This window comes from Sinohyriopsis cumingii, chromosome 15, assembly GCF_028554795.1.
Source record: "Sinohyriopsis cumingii isolate HCF-2022 chromosome 15, ASM2855479v2, whole genome shotgun sequence".
Lineage (NCBI taxonomy): Eukaryota > Metazoa > Mollusca > Bivalvia > Unionida > Unionidae > Sinohyriopsis > Sinohyriopsis cumingii.
Genome location: NC_142975.1, coordinates 43191596 through 43216599, shown reverse-complemented (window position 1 = coordinate 43216599; position 25004 = coordinate 43191596). Strand labels below are relative to the sequence as shown.

Genomic DNA, 25004 nt, shown 5'->3' with positions numbered 1-25004 from the left:
AGTCTAAAATGCTTATTAATGCTGAGCAAATTTTACTTTATCTTCTTCATGACATGTTAAAATTTTTAAGCACTCTTAAGAATTATTGTTACTAAATGTTATCAGTTATAAAATGACATGTACACAAGTGAAATCTGGAAAAGTTTATAAGTGGTACATTATTTTTACTGTTCTAGACATTAAAGCATCATGGAGGAAAGAAAAATAATTTCCTGCCAGTGCACCTTTTATAAGCAGAAATTGACATCATCTTTTGATGCTAATATTTTATGACAGTGTTGACAATGGTCATTGCCTTAATTTCTGTAGAAAATCTGCTGAAGTCAAGTCTTTATTTGAGATACTATATAATTTTCTGAAATGGTTGATGAAGGATTAAAATCGATTGTCTTGCTCTGATTTGTAGTGTACAAGAGGACCCTATGCCATTCCATTTTTTTGAAACAAATTTATCTTGTGATGAATGAAAGAACAAAAATATCCTGGTCAGAAAGAACAATCTAACTCATAGATTAAATGGCCAGTCACTTATAGTACACTGTTTTATAGGAGCACTTATGTATTTACTAAGAAAATAATCTTTTGAAATTCAGTAAAATAAAATTTAAACTCAAACTCGTCACAATGTATCTTTGGAGCCTGACTGACAGTTATTTCTCAAAACATCAGTATTAAGTCTAACTAAGGCGCAAAACAGATTCCTTAATGGGAGTCAATTGATACATGCTGTTTTTCACGTATTCCAGGTATGGCCTTGACTTAATATTCTTACTTTAAGAAAGAACAAAAAAATAGAAAATAAAAAAAAGTTGTTTACCAAAACTATCACTGGTTCTGAATCAAGGTCAGAAACTAGGTACAGTGTTTCTATTATTAGGTGTTTATCTGTAACAGTCAGGTCAAACAGAACTGAACTAAATTTCTGGACAATGTCAAATCCAGTAAATAAAGTTACATTATGGTAGCATGTAATAGAACTTTAAAAAAATTAAAACTAACAAACAATTAAATTAAATCAAATATACATAACACTTCCCCCCATAAAAGAAAAGAAAGATTTCTATAATAAAGCTTTCTTTTTACCATAGGTCAATTATACATGTGGCTTATAAAAAATAACATAAGAAGAAATCTTATGAATGATACAAAGTATACATGAAATAATATATTTCTATACATGTGAAAGTACATCTGCTATTAAATTATCTTTTCCCTTGATGTGCCTGACGTCAATTTATATTTCTGTAACAACAAACTCCACTTAGTAGTCTTTGTTTTTTATTTTTCATCTTGCCGATGAAAGTAAGGGGGTTTTGATCACTAAACACGATAATCAGAGAAGGAGCTGAACTAATGTAACTTCAAAATGTTCTCGATTGTTGAATAATTTCTTTGGTGCTTATTAATTTCTTAGAAAAATAGCACACTGGATGATCAACACCATTTTTTTCTTCTTGAATTAATACTGCTCCAACCCCAACATCACTTGTATTAACAGAGTTTAAATGATTGACTGAAATTTGGAGCTGTAAGAAGTGGTGCACTTTTAAGTATGGCCTTTAACTTGTCAAAAGCCTCCTGAACTTTTTTCAGTCCATTGAAGTTTGGTTTTCTTGCTCAGTAAATTTGTCAGGGGTTCAGCAATTATGGAAAAATTGGAACAAAATTTCTGATAGTGTCCAGCCATACCCAAAAATCACAATAGCTGCCTTTTACTGACAAGCACATCGAATTCAGAGATAGCCTTGACCTTAGCATCTATAGGTTTAACTTGTACAGGTACAATTAAATTAATTGCATCATTAACCTGGCTATCTCTCAACATACTCACACTCCTTTAATTTATTTAAATCCCAGGACTACTATTATTATAACTTAACTCATTCATTTTCTTAACTTTGTAAGGGCCGTAATATCTAATCTGAAGACAATTTTGAAGAATGAGCAAGAGAGACAGAACTCTATTACCAGACTCAAAAGTTCTCTCCGTTGCAGTTCTGTCAAACCATAATTTTACTTTTGACTTGAATTAATGAATGCCAAATTGAAGCATAATTGGCTGGAAAATTCCAGACATAAATTTGGACAGATTTGGGAAGGCCAAATTGAGTAAAAACCTTTATCAAAGCTTTTACTTACGTTTTAGATTTAATATTCCTCAATGGAATTGTCTCTGGGAATCTTATTGATGCACACATAATGGTCAACAAACATTGGTTACCTGACTTAGTCTTAGGTAACGGACCAACACAATCTACCATTATTCTGCTAAATGGTTCATCAAATGCAGGAATAGGTTGTAGATGAGCCTTAGTTATCTTCTGATTGGATTTTCATACCACTTGACAAGTATGACAAGATATGCAGTATTTACAAACATCACTTTTAATTTTGGCCAATAGAAGTGATTCAAGATCTTGTGATAAGTCTTATTAATCCCTAAATGACCAGCAAAAGGAGTTTCATGGGCCAGACTTAGTATTTCCTGTCTGTATGATTTTGGAACTACACTTTGATAGTTCACTAACCACTCATCACCAGCAGGTACCTCAGGAGGTCTCCCATTTTCACATAAGAATCCCATATTTAATGAAATAACAAACAGGTTCATCGTTGGCTTCAGTTTCACTAATGGCCTTTTGAAACAAACAGGAGATCTCATGATCTTTTTTCTGTTCGATGACAAGTGATTGTTGTTTTTCACCCTGATTAGGATAAAGATAATTAGTAGTTAAAAGAGGATCACTGTGATCATTAACTTCTGATTGATCCAAACAAGGAGTGAAAGTGACCTCATCAAAAGCCTGACCAATACATGTGTCAGCTAAAGGAACACTTTCCTGATCAATATCATTCTCAAAAGCTTTCACTGCTATAGCTCTAGTAACTGCACAAGCTGGGTATAGATCAGGAAAGTCTTTTTCAATAGGATCGACTGATCCAAACAAGGCTTGTCAGTTACAAGTGGATCAACCACAACCTTAGCTCCAGCTAGGATGTTGCCTAGTAATAAATGAATGCCCTCAGTGGGTAAAGGAGACACTGTTTCGACTGTGACGGGTCCTGACACTAAGTCTGATGACAAATTCACACAATGGAGAAGAACATTAACAAAGCCGCACTCTACTCCCTGAATAAGAACACTCTCATTAGAAGAAGACTTCTCAGAAAAAGGTAAAGTACCTGATAATAAAAGACTCTGAGAAACTCTTGTGTCCCTTAAAATTTTAATAGGGATAAGATTGTCTGAATCACCCAAGAGTTATAAAACCCCTTCAACATGAATGTTTCATAATTCTCCATAATAAAATAAGACTGGGTTTTATTAGACCCACCAAATGTATTGCTCTCAATACATGACTGTGACCTTGACCTCTTAGGTACACATACACCACTCCCTCGATAACTCGCGCACATCGGGGTCCAGAAACATCGACCGCACTATAAGTGAGGCGCGAGTCATCGAGGGACCTATAAAATAAGCCCAAAGCCAATAAAGTGATTGACGACATAACGGAGAAATAAGGGGGGGGGGTTTTGGCAGATTATGCTGTTGAATACTCACTTTATAATCGTTCTGAGATTAAATGTTAATAAATATCTCTTCATAACGGTGTACTTTATTATTTCCTCATAGGACAACATTAATTTCAGGATAAATTACAGTATATTGAGGCGATCATCGAAAACATTATTCCACGTGGTTTCCGTTCGCTTAACATGTGTACCACTTCACACATTGTGTACTACATCACTAATTTTTATGTTGAATTGGATACATTCTAGTTTTACTGTTTGATCCAAATTTGACATTTTTTTTTATATACAAAAGATCGACTCTTTTCGAGAAACAGTGTCGATCGAACGATAGATAAATATTTTTAAATGTGATAGAAGTAAGATGGAAAACAAAAAAAACAAGGGTTAATCAGTACAGACGTATTTAATTGGTCTACAAATTTAAAACAACGTAAATTAGAACAAGTTAATACTTGCCGTTTGTGCCACGCTTGACAAATATCAATTCACTTTTTGAAAAAATCAGTTATTTTTTTTTTTTGTGTGTTACTCCTTGGTTTCTCTGCCGCCGAGCAAAATCTCTCAGATTTCTCAACTGCATGAGCTTTATGTAGTCAACATTTTGGCTCTCCAGCCACCTTATGGCAATATCAAAATATTTGATTGCTTCCTGTGCAGAGGGCCCACCCCCACGGGTGCAACATCTGCGTCTGCATCACTTTCAACACTTGTGTTACTCCAGTTAGAATCGTCTTCTGCTGCAAATTTTGTTAGCTATAGAAATAATTATAGTTTCATCTGACATGTATTCGGCTGTGGGGCAATCATTGTCAGCACAAATCCACTCCTCCATATCAAGAGAAACGCCCGTCTCAGAACCATGAGTCTGTATGAATTTCTCCCAAACAGCCTCGGCATTAATGACATCAGTTTCACTGAAACATTCGAAGTCACTATCATCGTCGTTGTCTCTGTTACTGTTTTGCTTTACGTCAAAGGCAGCTTCAAGACCCTTAATCCAGCACCCGAGGTCTCTTGTAATCGATTTTTTTTAAATGCAACAAACACATCCCCAAGTTGTTGATCAAAACAAAGCTGGCATGTACATGTAATTAGGTTCTCACAGAAGTACTCACGGGTTTCGATGTGACGGTCGATTGACTCTTTTCATGTTTTCAATGAACATATGTTGTGATTATAATGTTTACACTGAAATGGAATTAAAGGATTAGAATGTGACTTTCACACAGGAAGACGTTTAACTGGTGTTTATTTCATTCTCTGTTGCCACCTGTTAGCATTTACCAGAAGTTTTCATTGATAGCTATTTCACCAGACTGTTTATTTACAGTATACTGACAACTATTTATCATAAAAACTTACATAATATATGATATCTTTAAACAGAGGTCTCGCTAGGATTTTAAAACTGGGTCTTTCTGCCTCTGAAGTCAATCACTAAATATCAGTACATTTTCTCACTCGGCCGCTAGTCAAAGCCTTTGAACTAGCCGCCTAGCTCTTGCATCATGTTCTTTTTTTTTTTTTTGTTTAATGTACTCTTATAAAATGGCAACAGTACATCAAAGAGTCTTTCAGTCACTGAATTCTGTCATTGTAAATATCAGCACAGTTAACTGATCAACACATTTTCCCACGAAGCAGGTGGCTGAAACAGGACCGGCAAATCTTTGAATTTTCCCGCACACCTATTACATGCGTATGGAGGACTCCCGCCTCAGTGATTTTCTGCGTCCCAGATCAAAAATTGGCGTCCAAATACGCGTAATTAAGCGTTTTCGAGATCTCTGAAATTAATTCTTTTTTAGAACTTAAAAATTTCAAAATATGGATTATATTTTTACGGGCATTAATCACCATTTTCGATGATAAAACGAGCAATGTATCAAGGTTTAATTTATCAATTCTTCTCGTAATTTTTTCATGTTCAGCATATTTTAAAGACATTTTAAATACATTTTCTCTGGAAAAAATCGGGAGCCAAGACAGACACCGCGTTATAAGCGGGATTGCGAGTTATCCGGGCGTGAGTTATCGAGGGGGCGGTGTACAAGGATTTTTGATCAAGCTTATCAGAAGCTTGATTTCTAAAAGTTGTGCCATATTTAAATTTAGAAAGGGCTTGTATTAGGCTGATATACTTTTCTACTAGAATACTGCCGAGTGGAAGACTTGCTTGCAAAAGGAATTTTATGAGCTAAGAAATACTCGTCAGCAGTATGAGCAGCATTTTCCAAAGTTTCAACCTTGAGATAAGTCTTAATATCACTATGGACACAGTTCTTGAACTATTCAAAATACAAGTTGTTTGAGATTTTCGTATTCTTGATCAACTTTCTTGGCTAAGCATCATCGATAAAATAACTGCATTTTTTCTCCTGCAAATTCGACATGAGTTTGTCCAGCTTTCTTTTTATAATTCCTGAATTTTTGCCAATAAGCCTTAGGGACCAACTCATAACCCTTTAAGATACATTCCATTTACCAGATCATAGTCAGCACTTTACTATAGTGACAGTGAATAGTTAATATCACTAGCTTTACCATTAAATACACATTGTAATAATGGAGTCCATTGCTCCCTTGGCTATTTCAACTTTTCAGCAATTTTTTCAAACTGAGGAAAATATTTGTCTACTTTTTTATCTCTAAAAGGGGGCATTAACCTAATATTCTTAGTAACATCTAAACTTTGTATGTCAAGTGGAAATGCACATTTCACTTGCCAGCTCTATTGCTTTTATTCTAAACTGATATTCCCTCTCTTCCTTGTCTCTCTGCATTTGCATAATTATGTCTCTCTCTTTCCTCTTTCTCAGATTGCAGCTGCATTTGCATCTGTTTCTTCTCTTTCTGTAACTGCATTTATTCTTTCTGTAACTGCATTTGTCTTTCTCTATCTTTCTGCACTTCTAACTGCATTTGCATCTGTTTTTCCTCTTTCTCCAATAACATTTGTTCTTTTTCTACAAATTCAACTGCATATGTTTTTCTTTTTTATCTTTCTGAAGTTTCAGCTTTCTTAACTCTAATTCCATCATGTATTTTAACTTTAATTACTTTACTTTTGTCAGAGTCTGATTCAGACTTACTGATTGAAATCAAGACACTTTTATCCAAAATATTCTTTTCCACCAAATACTGGACAAAAATATTTTTTATTTCTTGCTTTGTTAAGGAAGCTTTTTCCTCAGAAAGATCATATTTTTTGACAAGTTGAAGCAATTCATCTTTTTTCAAAAGGTCTAACTGTTCCTGGGTAGGATTTGAAAGAAAGCTCTCCACTTTTGATGACATTTGATGACACTGAAAAAGCCTGTTGGTTTCACTTAAGATTTCTAGAATGTGAAATAATACTTGGGACTGAAACTAGGTGAATTTAAATTTCGAAAAACTAAGTTTTCTGAAATATTTTAGCCAAAGTTTGTATGCCAAAGATGAGCCCCCAATTTTCTTATTACGAGTCTAGGCGCTTATTAAAAGTAACAGAAAAGAGTGAAGACAACAAGCTCTGTAAATTTAACAAATAATTTATTTCCTTGAATATCAAGTGAAAAATGGAGAGAAAATGGTTTTACGAATCAAATCCAGAAATAATCCAAGAATTAACAAATAGAAGTCCTAGTAATAAAACGTCCTGAATGAATCTGTTCGAATGCTGATGAAATCCAAAATGGAAGATGATGACATGTTGTAACATGTGAAGTGCTGTTATGTCAACAGTTTCTTTTTGAAGCACAGAAAATATTATTCCAGTTTTGAATTCCATATAGATTTCAGTGAATGTCTTTGTCAAAGAATTTTGTAGAAGCACTAATGTATTTCCAGGGTAAAGAATCACTTGAGACCAATAAAATAAAATTCCAACTCAAACTTGTCACAACATGTTGGGAGCTAAACTGACAACTCAAAACATCAGTAATAAGTCTAAGACACAAAACAGATTCCTGGATGGGGGTCAATTGATACATGCTATTTGTCACATAATCCAGGTATGACCTTGACTTAACTTAATTATTCTTACTCTGAGAAAAATCACACAAACTTTTTTAAAAAAATTGTTTACCAAAACAATCACTGGTTTAGAATCAAGGTCAAATACTAGATACAATGTTTCTATATTTGGTGTTTGTCCATAACAGTCTGGTCAAACGGAACTGAACTGAATTTCTGGACAATGTCAAATCAAGTAAATAAAGTTACATTACAGTAGCATGTATTGGAATATATAAAAAATTACAACAAACAAACAAACAATTAAATTGAATCAAATATACATAACAATGCGTGCAGTCAAAATTGAACTTGTTCATACTTGTGTACACGATATTTAGCCTCATGACTGGGTCTTTGCTGTTTAAAGACAAAATGTGGTTTGCATTTAAGAGTAAATTTGGTGTTTACTGTTTGTTATCTGTTTTTTTAAAACAGAAGTGGTTGTCATCTATAATTGAATAGTCCATAACACAGAGAATTACTTTTCATGTATAAATAGTAGGATAAATTTACATTGTTCAAGAGATGCTCAACAATGTATGCCCCATGTCAAGTTAGTGCATACATTTGTTCAGATTTATTTGAATGAAGTAAAATCATAAACTTGTAAAAGAAGTCAACCAACCTTTTCTATATGTACTGATTATACAAAACTTTTCAAATTGTTTTTTTTTTGTTATTGTCCAAATATATGATTGAAATAAAGATCGCTGATTTTTTAAATGGTGTTGGAGTGTAAATCACTCTTGATGTCTCCGAATTTGCATGGGTGGTCTTCATTCATTGGCTGTTCAAATGTCAATCAGTAATGTTAATTAGGCCCTCCACAGTGGAGTTGACATCGGCATGCCTGCTGAGGTGCAGTGGTGATTTGCAGGTATTTATTGCTGTGTCATGGAGCATCAACATGGAGAGAACTAAATCCCGCATTGTGATATGTGAGGTTTTGAAAAATCATGTGAGCTGTACTGTACACTTGAAGGAAGGTGTGAAAAAACGAAAGATTTCTGTTCTGGAATTCTTTATATAATAATTTTTTTACATTGGAGATTTTAGTAAGTGATGGAAGGGACAGCAGACACTCCACAGAGAGGAAAAACTTCACAACTGAGAGGCTCACATGTATTATAATTCGAATTTGGAGGACCCTGTATGTTTGTTTCTGCCTAATTCAGCAGCTCAAGAGGGAGACTTTAGGAAATTAGAAAGCTATATAGTCAAACTTCATGAGTATTAAAATTATAGATCATTAAGTTTTTGGGACCGGTAGCTTGAAGCTTTTGTTCCAAAACTTCAACTGTTATAACTTTACTAGAATAAAGTTAGAAAGGTAAATCATTTAGGAATTTTTAAGCCTCTTCCTTGATTGCTAAATTCAGAAAATTATATACATGTATCATAACAGATTTTACATATTGAGCCTGAGTTGTTTACTCCTATTGTTGTGAGAATATGGGAACATGAATAATGTCACACCCTTTCTGGCACCAACAGAACTGAATGAAAGTTCTGACAGAGCTGAAAAGTCTTTCTAATATTGGATATCCTTTCTGATTCACATCCTGATAGTAAAAATTATCCTTTCTAGAAATGAATAATCTGACAGTGCTGCATGTTCTAGTACTGCATATCCTCTCTGGTACTGAATATCCTTTCTAGTACTGAATACCTTTTCTGGTTCACATCCTGACATTAATGATTATCCTTTATAGTACTGAATATCCTTTCTAATACTGAATATCCTTTATAGTACTGCACACCATCTTTTGTACTGGATTAAAAAAACCCAACTAAATATCCTTTCTAATACTTAGTATCCTTTCTAGTACTAAATATCCTTTTTAACAATGAATATCCTTTCTGGTAATGAATATCCTTATAGTACTGAATATCCTAATTCTGACATTGATGATTATCATTTCTTCTACTAAATATCCTTTCTAATACTGAATATCCTTTCTGGTACTGAATATCCTTTCTAATATTGAATATCCTTTCTGGTACTGGATATCCTTTCTAGTACTGAATTCTAATACTGAATATCCTTTCTGGTACTAAATATCCTGTCTAGTACTGAATTCTAATACTGAATATCCTTTCTGGTACTAAATATCCTTTCTAGTACTGAATTCTATTACTGAATATTCTTTCTGGTACTGAATATCCTTTCTAGTACTGAATATCATTTCTAATAGTGAATATCCTTTCTAGTACTGAATATCCTCTCTGGTTCACATCCTGACAATGATGATTATCCTTGCTAGTACTGAATACCCTTTATTGTGTCCAAATCTTGAGATTTTTAAAGAAATTGTTTCAGCTTTCCACTTTGTAGTCCCATCACTCAAACAATGTGTATCGTTGTTATTCCCCATAAATTAAAATCTTTGTGCCAGGTGACCCTACTAAGCCGAACAGTCAGCTTGAACATCCTGAATTTAAGAGTAAATTTGGTGTTTACTGTTTGTTATTTGTTTTTTTTAAACAGAAGTGGTTGTCATCTATAATTGAATAGTCAATAACACAGAGAATTACTTTTCATGTATAAATAGTAGGATAGTAGTAGTAAATAGTAGTAGTAATAATAAATTTACTTAGGTTTTAAAGCAGGATCAAGGAATTTAAGGTTTTGAAGCCAATAGGGAGACTACAGTGGGATTTTTTTTAAACCAACTTGCCACTAGGAGTTGTTTGTGGAGCAATTTGTTTTCGTCCATTACCTTTAGTCTTTGCCAGTAGCTTCTCGTGGGTCGATGGTTCTTTCCAGGCATTTCCCGGGTTCTACCTCCACCATTAATACTGGCTGCCATGTATAGCCTATCGTGTGCTGCAAAATGGCAATAAACCCTACAACAACAACAACAACAACAACCTTTAGTCTTAGAAACTTCAGGTATCATCCTCAGTCTTCTAAAGCAAAGTGCCTGTATTAATCAATTTAAGTTTACATCTTTCAGATTGATGGAGACATTTTGAGAATCACTCAAGCAACAATGGAAGACCGAGGAATTTATGTTTGCCGTGCAGAAAACATTGCTGGATCAGACCAGGACTGGGGAATAGTTGAAGTGGAAAGTGAGTGATTGGCTTAGATACATTATGTTGATCTCAACTCCTTAATATCATTGCAAAACATTAAAGCTAATTTTATTCCTTAGGGCCCTAGGCCAGCCCAGGTTGGCTGCATGGGTGTCAGTAATGTGTTAAAAGTGCCACTAAAACCAACAAGACAATCAAATCCATAGGGCACATCATCATTAAAGACCACCTGTGTTGTAATCATCTTCTGTGTCTGTCTGCCTGCGTTCATCCATTCATTTCTTATAACTAGCTTAGTTCTGTAAAAATATTTTCTCTAAAACAAAAGGTCTGAACACTGTATGCAGAAAGCATACTTTATTCTACAGGTTGTTTAAAACGTCATCTGTCATCAAATTATCAACAGAATATTGCAACGTTTAACACAAGTCCCTTTTTTCTGAGATAAACCAGTCCTATAATATTAACAAAAATATTTTCAAAAGATATGTGTTGGTTTGCTTACAGCTGAGTCTCTCTCTTATAGACAAGTTTGTTCTTAGAGTATTCTGAATGCATCTGTGTTACATCACTCAGGATAGGATCACTACTTTTTCAGGACGAATGAGGCCAAAGATTGACATGTATCCAGAAGGTACCCAGACTGTTTCTGTTGGAGGCAGTGCTCTGTTCCAATGTAGAGTGATGGATGGTGACCCACCACCGAAAGTAACATGGTCCAGGTAAGTTCTATTTACCAGTATATATGTGCTAGAAATACATTTCCCATATGCCGATAAATCACATTAATCCAGTTTCATTTATCTGACTTTCTTTACCTTTTACCTATTATGACTTGTCATACCTCAGGTTTACAGTTTTTTTGAAAGGGTTTATCTTTCTACTTTTGTTTTGACAATTCTGTATATTTATTTTTTTTTACAACTTTTTATTGGCACAATGTAGCCATTCTGCTGATGTGCCATTAATTATTGGGAGTGATATTTCTTTTATATAAAAAAATCAAAATAAAAGCAATTCATGAGACACAGTGATTTAAATGGCAATGGTTTGCATCAAGTGTGACTTTCACAAAACCTCTCAATTTAATATGTTCTCAAGTTGAATTCTGTTTCTCAATTAAATATTTAGAACGACTAATTTTGGACAAGTGCTTAATAGCATGCTTTTAACAGACATTAAGAAACATTGGTTTATCATAATTGTGCTGTTATAGTTTGCGTGCTATTAAGTGTTAACAAATTGAGCTAATTGTGTCCATGGGAGTTATGGAATTTATTGCTTTATAGATGGACATTATAAATATGAAGTAATGATAAATACACAGAGGTCTCAAAAACACTGAATGGTGGGAAAATGTGATGATATTTACAATGACTGAATTCAGAGGCAGAAAGAGTACAAGAGTACATCAAAACAAAATTAGATTTCATTATTGTGTTCGTTTCTTAGTGCAGCAGAATAAGTAGTATTTGGGACCTCAGAATCAAGACATGTAGAGAATTAGACATAATGCCATTTGCAAAATTTGAGTAAGTATTTTGGGGTTAAATGGCAAACTGATGAAGATTGTAATGAGATTCAGAAGAGTGTTGAAGTTGCTACAACTGATAGTTTGGAAGGAACAGTAGCCAAATGTAAGAAAGTGTGTGATGCCTGGCCTAGTGTTTGGAATTAGACCTTTCCTTGAATTGACAAAATTCAGTCTCACTTTTTGTTGGACAAAGAAGAGCTATATGTCAGCTATGAAAAGAGTTTGGAAAATTCAACTCAATGACAACCACTGTTTCTTCTCATTTGGACATTTAGCCACTTTAGGTGTGCCAAATATGCTTATGGGGATTGCAGCTTTTGCTAATGGGACTCATATTTTTGCCAAAATAGGTTAACATCCTAGCAAGATCTCTGGTACAATATTGCTTTACAGTGAGATATTCTAATTATGAAGTAATGATGCATACCATATTGCTTTACAGCGGGACATTTTAATTATGAAATATCAATGAATACATTATTGCTTTATAGTGAAACATCCATATAATGAAGTCATAATGCATACCTTTATGACTGTATGTCTTGGTATACTATAAGCCTTGGGACATTTTTAATTATTTCCGAAAGTAATTTTTTTTATCTATAAATGTTGGGACATGAAACCATTACATTCTTTTCATGTAGTATAAGTCTTGGGACACCTTCAACTTTGTAGTTGTTTTAGAAATTATCATCATGAATTATTATGTGGAAATGTTATAAAAATAATATATTTTGAAAATTCAATAAATATATTTAATTTTTCCTCATGATATTATTTCTGTCTGATTCAGACATGTATAATTTGATCAAATGCTGACAAGAATTGAGCATTAACAGATTGTAGTACCTCTCCCTTTTGTCTCTTTTGCTGTTTGTTTATGCATTATTGCATTGGAATTTTGTATTAGTACACCATTAATTATGTTTTTATTTTGCTTCGAAAGTGTAAATGCTTAACTCATTAAAATGTGATCCCAGTTTGACATCACCAAAACAACAACAGTTTTTGGTTCAGTATTTGCATTTAGTTAGCATATTTACATCATGGCTTCATCACATGTACATTGAAGATTTTGACTTGCTCTGAATGAAGTACAACTTTTGGTTTGGAATTATGGGTACCATTGCATTAAATTTCATTAATAACACTAAAATAAAATGAAGAAGTTTCAGAAATAATGCTTCATAAATAAATATAATACCATAAATACTCAGTTGTAGTTCACATTCATGTAATTGACCTTGCTGTTTACACAGCTATGCCAAACATGCTAATATTATGGAGTAAAAGGCAATTACACATCAAAGTACTGGCATAGCTGCCAGACAAAATCCTCTTTACCCAAGCCAGTTTCAGGGTTAAATGATTAAATGGCTTTGATTTCTGTCAGAAAACAAAATACATATCCAACAGTTGTAAACAAATGAGACACCAAACTAACCAGCTTGCTAGTGTGTTGCAAATATAATTTTGTTAAGGCAAAACACAAAAGTAAAATGGATCAATGATGACCTTAATTGGTCATTATTCATGTTACATTAAGCTTTGTAAAACTTAACAAAATATAATTTATTTCCCTAAAAAACATGATAAAAATGAGAAAAAGAACTTGCAGTTTTACCAATCACATCCAAAATTAATCCAAGAATTTAAATATTAGAAGTCCTATCATTAAAAAGTTTTGATAAATGTCCTTGTCCAAGAATTAATTTGGAATACTAGTATTTCCAGGAAAAAGAATCCCTTTTCTTTAAAATAATTTGAAGAAATAAAATAATTAGCCCCAAACTGGTCACAACATAAAATAACTGGATGTCTTAAGTGTTAAGGCACTAATGACAGTTCCTTCTCAAAACATTAATGATAAGTCTAACTATAATGCAAAACAGATTCCCAGATGGAGATCAAGAGTTCAGCCTTCTGGGAAAACCAAAAGTTTGTAAAAATAAACAGATGTTATTTGTCACGTACTCCAAGTATGGCCTTGATTCCTCTTTATGAATCTTACTATGAGAAAGATTTTTTTTTTAAAACTTGTTTAGCAGAACCCTTACTGGTCCTAAATCAATGTCAGGAACTAGGTCAGCATTATATACAATGTATATGTAAATATAAAATCCAGTAAATAAAGTTATATTACAATAGCATGTAATAGAATTTTTAAAAAATTAAAGCTAGCAAACAAATAATTATATTAAATCAGATATAAATTAAATCAAATATGCATAACTATTCATAATTTTAACCTGTATTATGATCATTTTGTCATGAACGTATGACAGTTATGTAAATATATATTGGTTATGTGACTTATACAATTAAATATGTGTACATTTTCATATAGACGACATCATTTTTTTGGATTGCTTAAAATCACTTGGAAACAGTAACTTGCATGACATGGATCAAAGTAAATGAAACTTATGTATATCTGGGTGAAATGTAATCTGAATAAAACAAAATCTGCAACTAATATTTCTGGAATAAACAAGAATATAAGTGATGCTAAGCACGATTTGCACCATGTAAGTACATTGTAGAACAGGTCTCCTGGGTAAACTCTATCTTGCCATTGAATTATGAGGTCTTTCTATTTGATTTCCTGTTGGAGTAATTGGAAAATATGCACATGCAAATTAACAGCAAGAACAATCATACTAGTTTATAACAGTTCATTTAGGTGGTTATTAAAAGAGCTGCCAAGTGCTGTGTGTCATGTTCAATCTTGCTAATATAGTCTTTACATTTTTTTGTGCCTATAAGTTATGGGATGCAAAAAAAAAGCAATATTTTTTACATCCATATAAGTCTTGGCAACAAAAAAAAATTGTTTTCCTGGTACAGTACTCCCATATTAAAATGCTGTTGATGCGAGCCATGGAGTTTACTGTTTTATAGTGATACAGCCATATAATAAAGTCATATTTCATATAATTTTGTTACCACTTTATGAAATGGGATTCATGACCATAATTCTCTTATATCATGAACCATGGTATAATAATAAATGACATTATAATGGTCTAGAGCTTAATGTACTTGAAAAATATAAGACATTTGATGCTAGTAGGTTCAGGTCTAAAGAAAACAAAATATTACAGGAAACACTAAGACCAGTTAATGTACAACCATGAAAGTTCCTGCATGCTTACTTTTCGAAATAACAGATTCTTAACATCTAATGTCACAACCATGAATCCTGAAATTTGGATTCCTTTTGTTAGACTCCCAACATATAGTAACATTACTGGTTGATCTATATAGGGTTGGAGGATTGCAGCTTACAGAGCGTACAGAGGTGATGGAGAATGGTGTAATAATGTTCAAGGGAACCACCCAGCAAGAACAGGGGTCTTACATTTGTACTGCTACCAATGAAATGGGAACCACCACTGCCACTGCTACGCTTATTGTGCGAGGTAAGAAATACTTCCCAGAAATTTTCAGGATTAGTATGGATTTAAGGAGTCATGAATCTGGATTCACCATTCTGTGTTTGTTAAGCTTAATGTACAAGTGTATTTGTCTCATGCAGCATACTTATGTTTGGACATGAGTTTAGATACAGAGGACTAGAATGATGTTGCATCATCACAGGATTTGATTTTTCTAACGTTTTCTTTGTTCAAAATGTGAGTGCAAAAAAAAGTCACATTCTTTATTAAATCTCATTACCTTCAGACCTTTTACTGAGTGCTTACTCTGCATAAAAGACATGTATATCCCTTAAAGGTATATCAGATAACATTCCAGTTAACGTTTTGCAGGTTTTACAGCCCTCAATCATGTTTTTCATGACATTCTCTGCCAATGACTGGTATTGTAATATTAACAGCCTGTAGTTCAACAGACAGGCACCTCATAAAAATAATTGTACCTTTCCAAAATTAGATGTAAATATCATGTGACCAAGCCTGAAAAATCAAACCATGTGTCACAGTCCAATATATAATGGCTTTGATCTATTCTAGAACCCAAGTTCAAATTTATGATTGAGTTATAATAGTTATAGTAAATGATTTAAATTAAATTGATTGATTAAAAATAATAAAAATTATTTCATTTTGAATTATGTTTTGATATGTTCACAAAAGATGAAACTAGTTTATCAAATTGTTGGCTACTGGTAATGCATTCCCATTCTTTCATTATTCATCTGATTTATCTCAACTATTTTGGTTGACTTCAGTAGAAGGGATTGGTAATTTATCCCTTTGGCATCAGTTGGAGGGATAGGTAATTTTCCCCCATGGAATCAGTAGAAGGGATAGGTAATTTATCCCTATGAAACCAGTAGAAGGCAATGGTATTTTGTCCCCTTGGAATCAGTAGAGAGGATAGGTTATTTATCCCTTGCCTTCAGAAGAGGGAATAGGTAATTTGTCTCCTTGGAATCAGTAGAAGGGATAGGTAATTTATCCCCTTGCATAGGTAATATCTTGGTATAATCAATAACACAACATCATCTTTATTATCTTTGTATAAATAGCTTGATAAGTCATATGCTTAAAGTGTGGAACACAATTCTCTCTCTCTCTCTCTCTCTCATTATTGTTGTTGGCTTGCATATCAGACTGGATAACACTCAGACTATTCCAGTTTCTTAGAATAAAATAATTAGAGCTGTCTCTTCATTTTGTTTTAAGGTCCTCCTACAATTGTGATCCAGCCTAGCAAGACAATTTATGCTATCGTTGGTCAGCAGGTGAGAATGGAATGCATAGCACAAGGAGAGCCAACTCCCACTGTATTTTGGATTGACCCCTCGGCCCCAAGACGTGGTGACATTGTGCCACAGGTTAATTTCCCACTAGAAGAAGGAACAGCTATTCTGGACATAACTAATGTTGGCAAGGAGAATACAGGCTATTATACTTGTGTTGCAGAGAATGTTGGTGGCAGAACAGAGGATAGAGTACAGCTCATTGGTAGGTTATGTCTCTATAGTCTCAAAGTTTTTTTAACACAGTAATGTCAGGCTTATTATATTTACCCATACTGTAAAGTGAGGCTTACTGTATTTACTCATGCTGCCAAGTCCAGTTTATTATATTTACCTATAATGTAACAACAGGTTTACTGTATTTACCCAGACTGTGAAGTCAGGCTTATTGTATTTCCCCATACTTTAAAGTTGGTTTATTATATTTACCCAGACTGTAAAGTGAGGCTTATTGTATTTACCCATTTACAAGGAGAGAAGACAGTACATTAGTTAGTTTGAGTTTTATAGGTTGTGTCCATTACACTGTTTAGACACACCCTTGACTTTCTTTTGGGCTCAACGATCTACCTTCAGCATAGATCCAGCTCTGCCATCACTTAATGACATGAGAGTTGACACAGTTCTTTCTATCTGATTGCATAAGTAAACAATGTAGACCAAGATTTGCGGAGGAAATGCCCATTGTTACTAAGGGATTGCCCATTGACAGGAATTACTGCACTGCAGACCTACTCAGTTCTAATAGGGAATTACCCAGTGGTACTGGGGAATTATCATATGGCATTAGGAAATTACCCAGTAGCACTGGGGAGTTACCTGATGGCACTTGACAGTTACATAATAGTATGGGGAATTGACTGATTGCACCAGGGAATTTTTCAATGACACTGCTTAATTGCCTGATGGTGAGTGAATTTTTTCATTTTAGAGGCATAAAAATGTCCATGCACCTGGCAAAGTCAGGCACTCCTACCTTGATAACACTGACTTTTGCACTGAAAAATAATATGTTTAAAATTCCCTTGACAATCCAACTACATCAAGCAATTTGTGGCCTCTGCTTGTTTTCTCTGATCCGAAGGTAACTATTTTTTCTTGGGCTGGGTTAAAGAAAAGTTAAGTCAAAGTTTCATCACCTGTGACAATCTCATTCAAATGGCTCAGTTCACTCATTTGTTTGTTTGACCCATAGCTGTTTGGCAGTTTCAACCCAAGTCTGTTTTTTGTTTGATCAGCCATCAACAACTGTGGGACCTATGTTATACCAAGTTTCCTGGCTTCAAATGATTCTGACAAATTAATGCCCATGATAAGAGAAATATCTTCCACTTCGCATTGAATAACTTCATTAGTTACCCTTTCACAGCAGCTACTTTCCACTAACAAATCACAGATAACAGTCTTCCAGAGTGTGGGATACCTTCCATGGTTTGTGACCTATACAGTGAAACCACATCAAAATTGCAGGATGTGACAGAGAATTATATTAGTCAACTTTATTCACATCAGCCTTGATCTCATTCTGAGTGTCCTAAGAGAGCACAGATTTTACAGTATGAACTTTGCCCAGTTGCATACATGTTCTTCCTCTCTTACATTTTCACATCACTGTCATTTACCTAATTTACTGTACATCAGATGCATATATCTACAGATGTTCAGTGTGCTGCATGTTCATCTAAAGATCATTGTATAGAATGTTATTTTGTCCATCAGTTGGCATTCAGTTGATTGATACGTTCAAAGAAAAACAAGAATTATAAGAAGATATTCAGAGCTGCTCAAATACCTCTCAAAAGCCCTTGGTTGTTAAATAGTTATTGGTTAGGATGTTCACTGTGAAAAGGTTGTTTAAAATTGATGTCCTTTTTAGTGCTATTATATTGATTTATTGCTAAGTTTTAGTTGTATAACATAATTTTATATAGACATGCTATTTCCTTAAAACACCTGAATTTATTTGTTCCAAAACCTTACTGTGAGTAAAAAATGTCTAACTTTTTTTGCCTTGGAATCTTAGTTATTGTAGAAAATGTCTCGGTTTATTTACCCAAAATCTTAGCTTAAATCAAAAATGTATTAATTTACATGACTTCAGTAGAAAATGTCGCAGTTGATTTGTTCAAAATCTTAGCTTGAATCAAAACTGCATAAGTGAGTTTGCCTCATTAATTTATCGCAATTTGGTTTTTATTCCATTTTTAGATAATGATAGTGGCAGATATAATTTTATCGGTCCCAGAATCTAATTATCTATTTTTTTAAGACCCGTTTCCAGCATATTGCTGGTGTATCAATTCTTTCTGTTAACTTTTATTGAAATATGCAAACTGTCATGTGATTTAATTTTGTTGAATCACAGACTGTCAGAGTCTTCAGAAGTCAGTACATTGCTTCCTCGATTTAATAAGACCTCTGATAAGAGAGGCAAGCTTATCCTTCATCAGCATTAGGTTAGTGCATTTGCACCATTTTGTCCACTTACTAAGAGCTGCATCTCTCATAAGGCAATCTTTTCTTTATAGAAGGCCTCCTGAGAGCAGCAACCACTGGACATGAATTTTAATAAAGGTTGATATGCTTTTTTATGTCTTATTGCAGTTGAGGAAGGTCAGCGTGCTGAAGTGAAAATAGCAGGCCCAGGGACATTATCTGTTGTAGATGGAGAGAGTGTGGAATTGACATGCACTGCTTCAGGTATGGTACACACAAACAGGCAGAAAATTGTCACATATCAGTATTGTACAAAATCCTGCTTTACACACACTGTACAACTTGTTGATGACAGGACTGCCCTAGTGTGTCATTTAGATTTATTATAATACAGTTTACATTCATTAGAATGCCACAGAATATGCAGCCACTCTGTCTTATTCCTAACAAATTGTGAAGAATGGTTTCTCAGACTTTTTAATTACATCTTGCTTCATGCCACTACCCTTGCCTACCACCATTTATTTTCAAAATGTCCTACATATGAAAGTTCATTCCAACTGGTTTCAACAAGCATCACATGTACGCGAACAAATCTGTGTATTATGTCACTGCTTTTTGTTTTCTTGATGAGTCTGGTTCTTGTAGTGGTGTTAATATTATCCTGCCAAATCGGGAGTCCCAAGAGCAGGAAACTAGACTAACTGTTCATGCACCACCAAACAAGATTCCTTTTTTTAAATAAAAAACATGACATTTATTTCATGTGAAAATCGTCTGCGTTGAAACTAAATTTTTGTATTGTTCAGTTCGTACAGTATTGATGGCGCGATTTCATTGGAAGCAATAATGAAACTTATTATCATTTTCTGAAACTCGCTTGCTGCCAATGGAACGTATCTGTGAAATCAAGCTCTTTGTTTTACAAAGTATTCATTTCACTTGGCTGCCTTGTTATCTTTGATCACAGTTATGAAAGAGTCAGTTAATTTAAGGTAGTTTATGTAGATTATTGTTCAGTTGATCAAATGAAGTGAGTTCACCTGACATATGACTAAGGCTGCTAGATTTTAAGTTTGTTGGATTTTCGTTCCTTTTAACTTTTCTTTTATTCTACCTCCTTTATTTGATTCAAAAGACATAATTAACGTGCTAATACAAAGGAGGCCAGCTTTTAATTCAGTGCAACAATACAACAAATACTTCAGGAAGTCAGTTATCAAAACACGGTCGTCACTTAATTAGGTTCTCAGAGAAACGCTTGCAGGCATAGCTGTTACAGTAGATTGACACATTTCAGGTTTAATTTCAAGAGGGCACATTGCATTTATGATGATTACACTTAAAAGGAACTAAAAGATAGAATTAGAACACAAATTATTCAATTGATAAAAGAATTATTTAATTTGTATTTATTAAAATACTGCCTCCACTCGGCGTAAGTGGCATTTTCAATGATCAAAATTTCCTTACATATTGTTAATTGCTGCATACTAAGAATGTCATTTGGAAAGAAAATGTTAAAAATTGTATGACCTATTTTTAAAAGTTGATATTTCATAGAGTTGATAAAATTTTCAGGTCCTATCTACCCTTTTCAATGATAAAATGAGCAATATATCAAAGTTTCCGTTACCAATTTTGATCGCGGTTTTCTTCAAGTTCGACAAATAGGGATCAATTTTTGGGGTATTTTCTGGTTTAAAAAATGGGATCCACAACTGACCCCGCATTATAAGTGGCTCGTGAGTTATCAGGGCACGAGTTATTGAGGGAGTGGTGTATTGTCATATTTTACAGCTTTTAGTGTTTGAATCTCAGTTTGAACCATTTTTATCCCTGACTTTTTTTTAAAGGCAAACAGATATAGTATGCACAAGTTCCCACAAAACTATATCTTTTAAGAAAGTTGATATAGTATGCACAAAATCCACAGAAACTACCTTTTCTAAGAAAAGCTGATATAGTATGCACAAAATCCGACAAAACCAAGCCTATTTTGAGGGTCACGATCACAGCTCGGTATTGTGTTTCCATGACAATTTCCCTTCCATTCTACATCTTTAAAGTCATTTGAGATTAAGCGGTGAAATTATACCTGTACATCATCACTGGATGATGTGTTGTGTACCATACTGTGGGTCCTATCTTTAAGGGCAAGGTCAGGGCTCAATATTTTATTTTTATGTTTTGCATATCACTTTCCAATGCTCTATAGCTTTAAAGCTGTTTCAGGTTAAGAGATAAAACCTGGTATGCTTGTACATGAATCACTAAAATGTGTATCATTAATAATATTGCATATCCTATCCTCAAGGTCAAGCTTCAGTATTTTTTGTTTTCCTTCACACTTTCTTTTCCACTCTACAACTTTAGAGATGCATGAGATTCATTGATGCAACTTGGTGTATATTATCATAGCAGGTGTGTTGTTTTACTCCAGTGGGAATTTCAATTTGGTCAGAATTGTGGTACAGTTGAACCCTGTTATGTCGCCGGCCTAGGGGTTTGCCAAAAAGTGTCGAGATAACCGATGATCGAGATAAACGAAAACCAATATGGCGGCAATATATTAACATGTGCTTGAAATTTCTTTATGTACATGATGTGCGTTAATAAATGAGAATGTACATGCACGTGTTTTTGGAGGTTTTTTTACACAACAGCGTTGCCGCGATTTGTTTGATGAAGCGATCGGCATGCTATAAAAATGTACATACATGTTTGCTAACAACAAAAGGCATATGTGCACCAACTAACAGCAGAGATTTACCAGTATACAATACAAACCACCGTCGATTCTCGATACAAACCTTTATTATATTCTCCAACATTGCAAACACAAAGATCGCTCATAAAATCACAAGAAACGTGCGGGGTGTAGTTCGTTTTTACAAAAAGCTAACCAGTGTCAAAATTAAATTCGTGAGTCATTTCACTCTGACACAGCTCTGAAAAGTATTGTACACGCGGTTACTATCAAAAGAGCGTGTTCTTGCAAAATAGGATCTCCATTCCCACGAAAGAAACTTACACAAGTCAACACCTGGCAATATTGGACCGTATATATTACTGTAGCATAAGTTAACACCCAATATAGGGATTCTTTCACTCCTGTATTTTGAGAAATAAATAATTATTTTTAATTATGCAAAACTTGTTTATTTGTTGTTTGCTATTTCTTCTTGCGGAGTTTAAGTCTCTGTAACCGTAACTTTTATCTGTTCTATTCGCGTCTTCAGAAGTCGGCCAGTTGTAGGTATAGTACGGTAGCATGATTGACTGTCACATCATACAGTACTCGGCCCAGATGTCAGCATAAGCAGATTATGATGTAACAATGCACTGCTAAGATGGGGTTGTCGATACAATCAAAGCGATTGGTCATGGGGATCGAGATAACCGACGTTAAGTGGCAAACTTGGCCTTCTTTTGTGCTCGAGATATTAGGGTTCGGCGACATAAAAGAATCGACATAACCGATGAGAAAATGCTAAGACAAAGAGAGAATTTGGCGGTTCCACTTCAAAAACGTCGACTTAATAGGGTTGGCGAGTTAACCGAGGTCGAGATAAGTGGGTTCGACTGTATTATATATTTAATATTTCTGTTATACTTTCTATTCAACTCTACATTATTACTAAATGGAAGCAAGTTTTGGTGGGGGATGGGTTGTGTGTCCTATATTCGAGGTCAAAATCAAAATTTGTTTATTTCAGTCACATTTGTTCTTCTGCTTTCTAACTACACAGCTGTTTAAAATAAATGGCTAAAGCTAGGTGTACTTATGTATTTTCACTTGAAGATATGTTGCACAGCAAGTTTGAAGGTTTAGTATTTCTAGGTTTCTTTTGTTTCTTTTTATTATAAAATCTATTTGAAGTACAGGGATGAACTATGTTAAATTTATGCTTCTCAATTTGATGGAATCTCATGTGCAACTGTTAGGCTTTTATCTTCAAATACTACTGTCCTTTAGATAGGGTTGTGAATCTTGGTTACTTTCCATGTCTGCCATTGGGTTTATATTGCTGTTGTGAAGGTCACAGATGTCATTATTGTGAACTTTTGTGACCTTAGCATGGATTTTGCTGGTTTTATTTGTCCTTTGATTTAGTTTCTTTGACCACATGGATTACTTATCAGGCCAATTTGTGTACTGAACTGTCTGTGATACACTTAACATTAGATGCTGCTTGGGGTTGCTTGATCAAAAGAGGATGCAGTTTCTAGATTTATTCTGCTTGAGCCTATGCATTTTTCTTCAGCTGATTGTTTGTAGCTCCATTATGGATGAGGTGGAATTATGGTATCATGGTAGCCAGGGGACAGAAATGTGCTGAAATTTCATGCTGTTCATTCCATTACTTAGTTATTTTTAACTGTGTTGTTCATAGACCAGAAGAGCTTGTGGGATGATATTTTTGTGCGAGTCTTCTGTCTGTTAGTGTAAATTTGTTATTGCTACTCTTTCTGAATTACTCATATGATTGTCATACGATTGAAGACTTAAGCACACATTCATCCCTTGGTCTCGATGGTCTGAAATGACAACAGTGCTGCTTACATATCAGTTATGGTCACCACAGAAGCCATCTTGAAAATCTTGCTACAACTACTCCCCCTGAATGGATGATCAGATCAGCATGGGGTGTTCACTAAAATACTTCTTATGATATTTGGTTGGACATAAATGAAAATGACCAATCTAACATACAGTATGGTCGTTGTGGCAGCCATCTTGAAAATGTTATTTCTGCTTCAGAATGTAAAATCATCTTAACATTGGACTTTTCACCAGCAGACTTGTTATGTTGTGTACTAAATGAAAATGGTTCTGTTATAATGTTTAAAATGGCAGTCATCTTGAAAAAAAAATTTGCCTCTCTTCCTGAATGGATTGTTATATTACCAACAAAGGGTTTTCATTGAAAGAGTTCTATATCTAGTTGGTCCTAAATGAAAATAGCGCTGGTCAGAGATCTGATATGTAGCCATCTTGAAAATCTAGTTTTTATTGTCCAATATGGCCACTGTGGCAGCCATCTTGATAATCTTCTCCCTATTTCTTCTGAACAAACTGTGATATTGATATGGGGTTTTCAGCAGAAGACTTCTTGTCATGTCCAATTAGTCATAAATGAAAATGGTGCCAGTCCCACATACAATATAGCTGCTAGTTCTGCAATCTTCAGAATCTTGCTAGTGCTTCTCTTTCTGAATAGATGGTATTATCAAGATGGGGGTTTAATAAAGAATTATTGCGATCTCTAGATGGTCCTTAATACAAATAGTGCTGCTCAGACACCCCAAATGGCCATCTCAGTGGCTATCTTGAAAATGTATCCTGAATGAATGAATATACCTTTACAACCTTGTTACTTCTTCTAGATGGCTGATCACATTAACATTGTACTTTAACTAGAAGACTTCTTATCATCTATAGTTGGTCCTAAATGAAATGAAATGGGGTGCATCTAATATGCAATATGAGAAAAATCATGTGCAGAGGTGTTCATTGTTCAAGTTGGCCCTCCACTCTGAAGGCATATAAGGGAAAGTGGAATGTCTTTCCACACTGTTGCAGAGGAAACATTAAAAGCTGTCCCAAGACACTCACATTGTTCCCCAAATAAAATCTTATGGTTCTGAGATGGCTCAATTCTACTAAGTTTGAGCCTTTGTGCATTACTTTGCAGAGCTAGATATAGTGCAAGGTATGCTTCTTGATAG

At 34.3% G+C, this 25004-nt stretch overlaps 1 protein-coding gene across 13 annotated transcripts in view; it reads left to right on the top strand.

The window, feature by feature from the left end:
* LOC149781703 (basement membrane-specific heparan sulfate proteoglycan core protein-like) overlaps positions 1-25004 on the top strand; it is a 438170-nt gene that overhangs the window by 321536 nt on the left and 91630 nt on the right. For all 13 annotated transcript variants that reach the window (XM_089935800.1, XM_089935795.1, XM_089935799.1 and 10 more), the window contains 5 exons: positions 10494-10611; positions 11174-11297; positions 15377-15531; positions 16759-17040; positions 19440-19535. In XM_089935800.1, coding sequence (XP_089791926.1) covers positions 10494-10611; positions 11174-11297; positions 15377-15531; positions 16759-17040; positions 19440-19535 — 775 coding nt within the window. The remainder of the gene's footprint in view (positions 1-10493; positions 10612-11173; positions 11298-15376; positions 15532-16758; positions 17041-19439; positions 19536-25004) is intronic.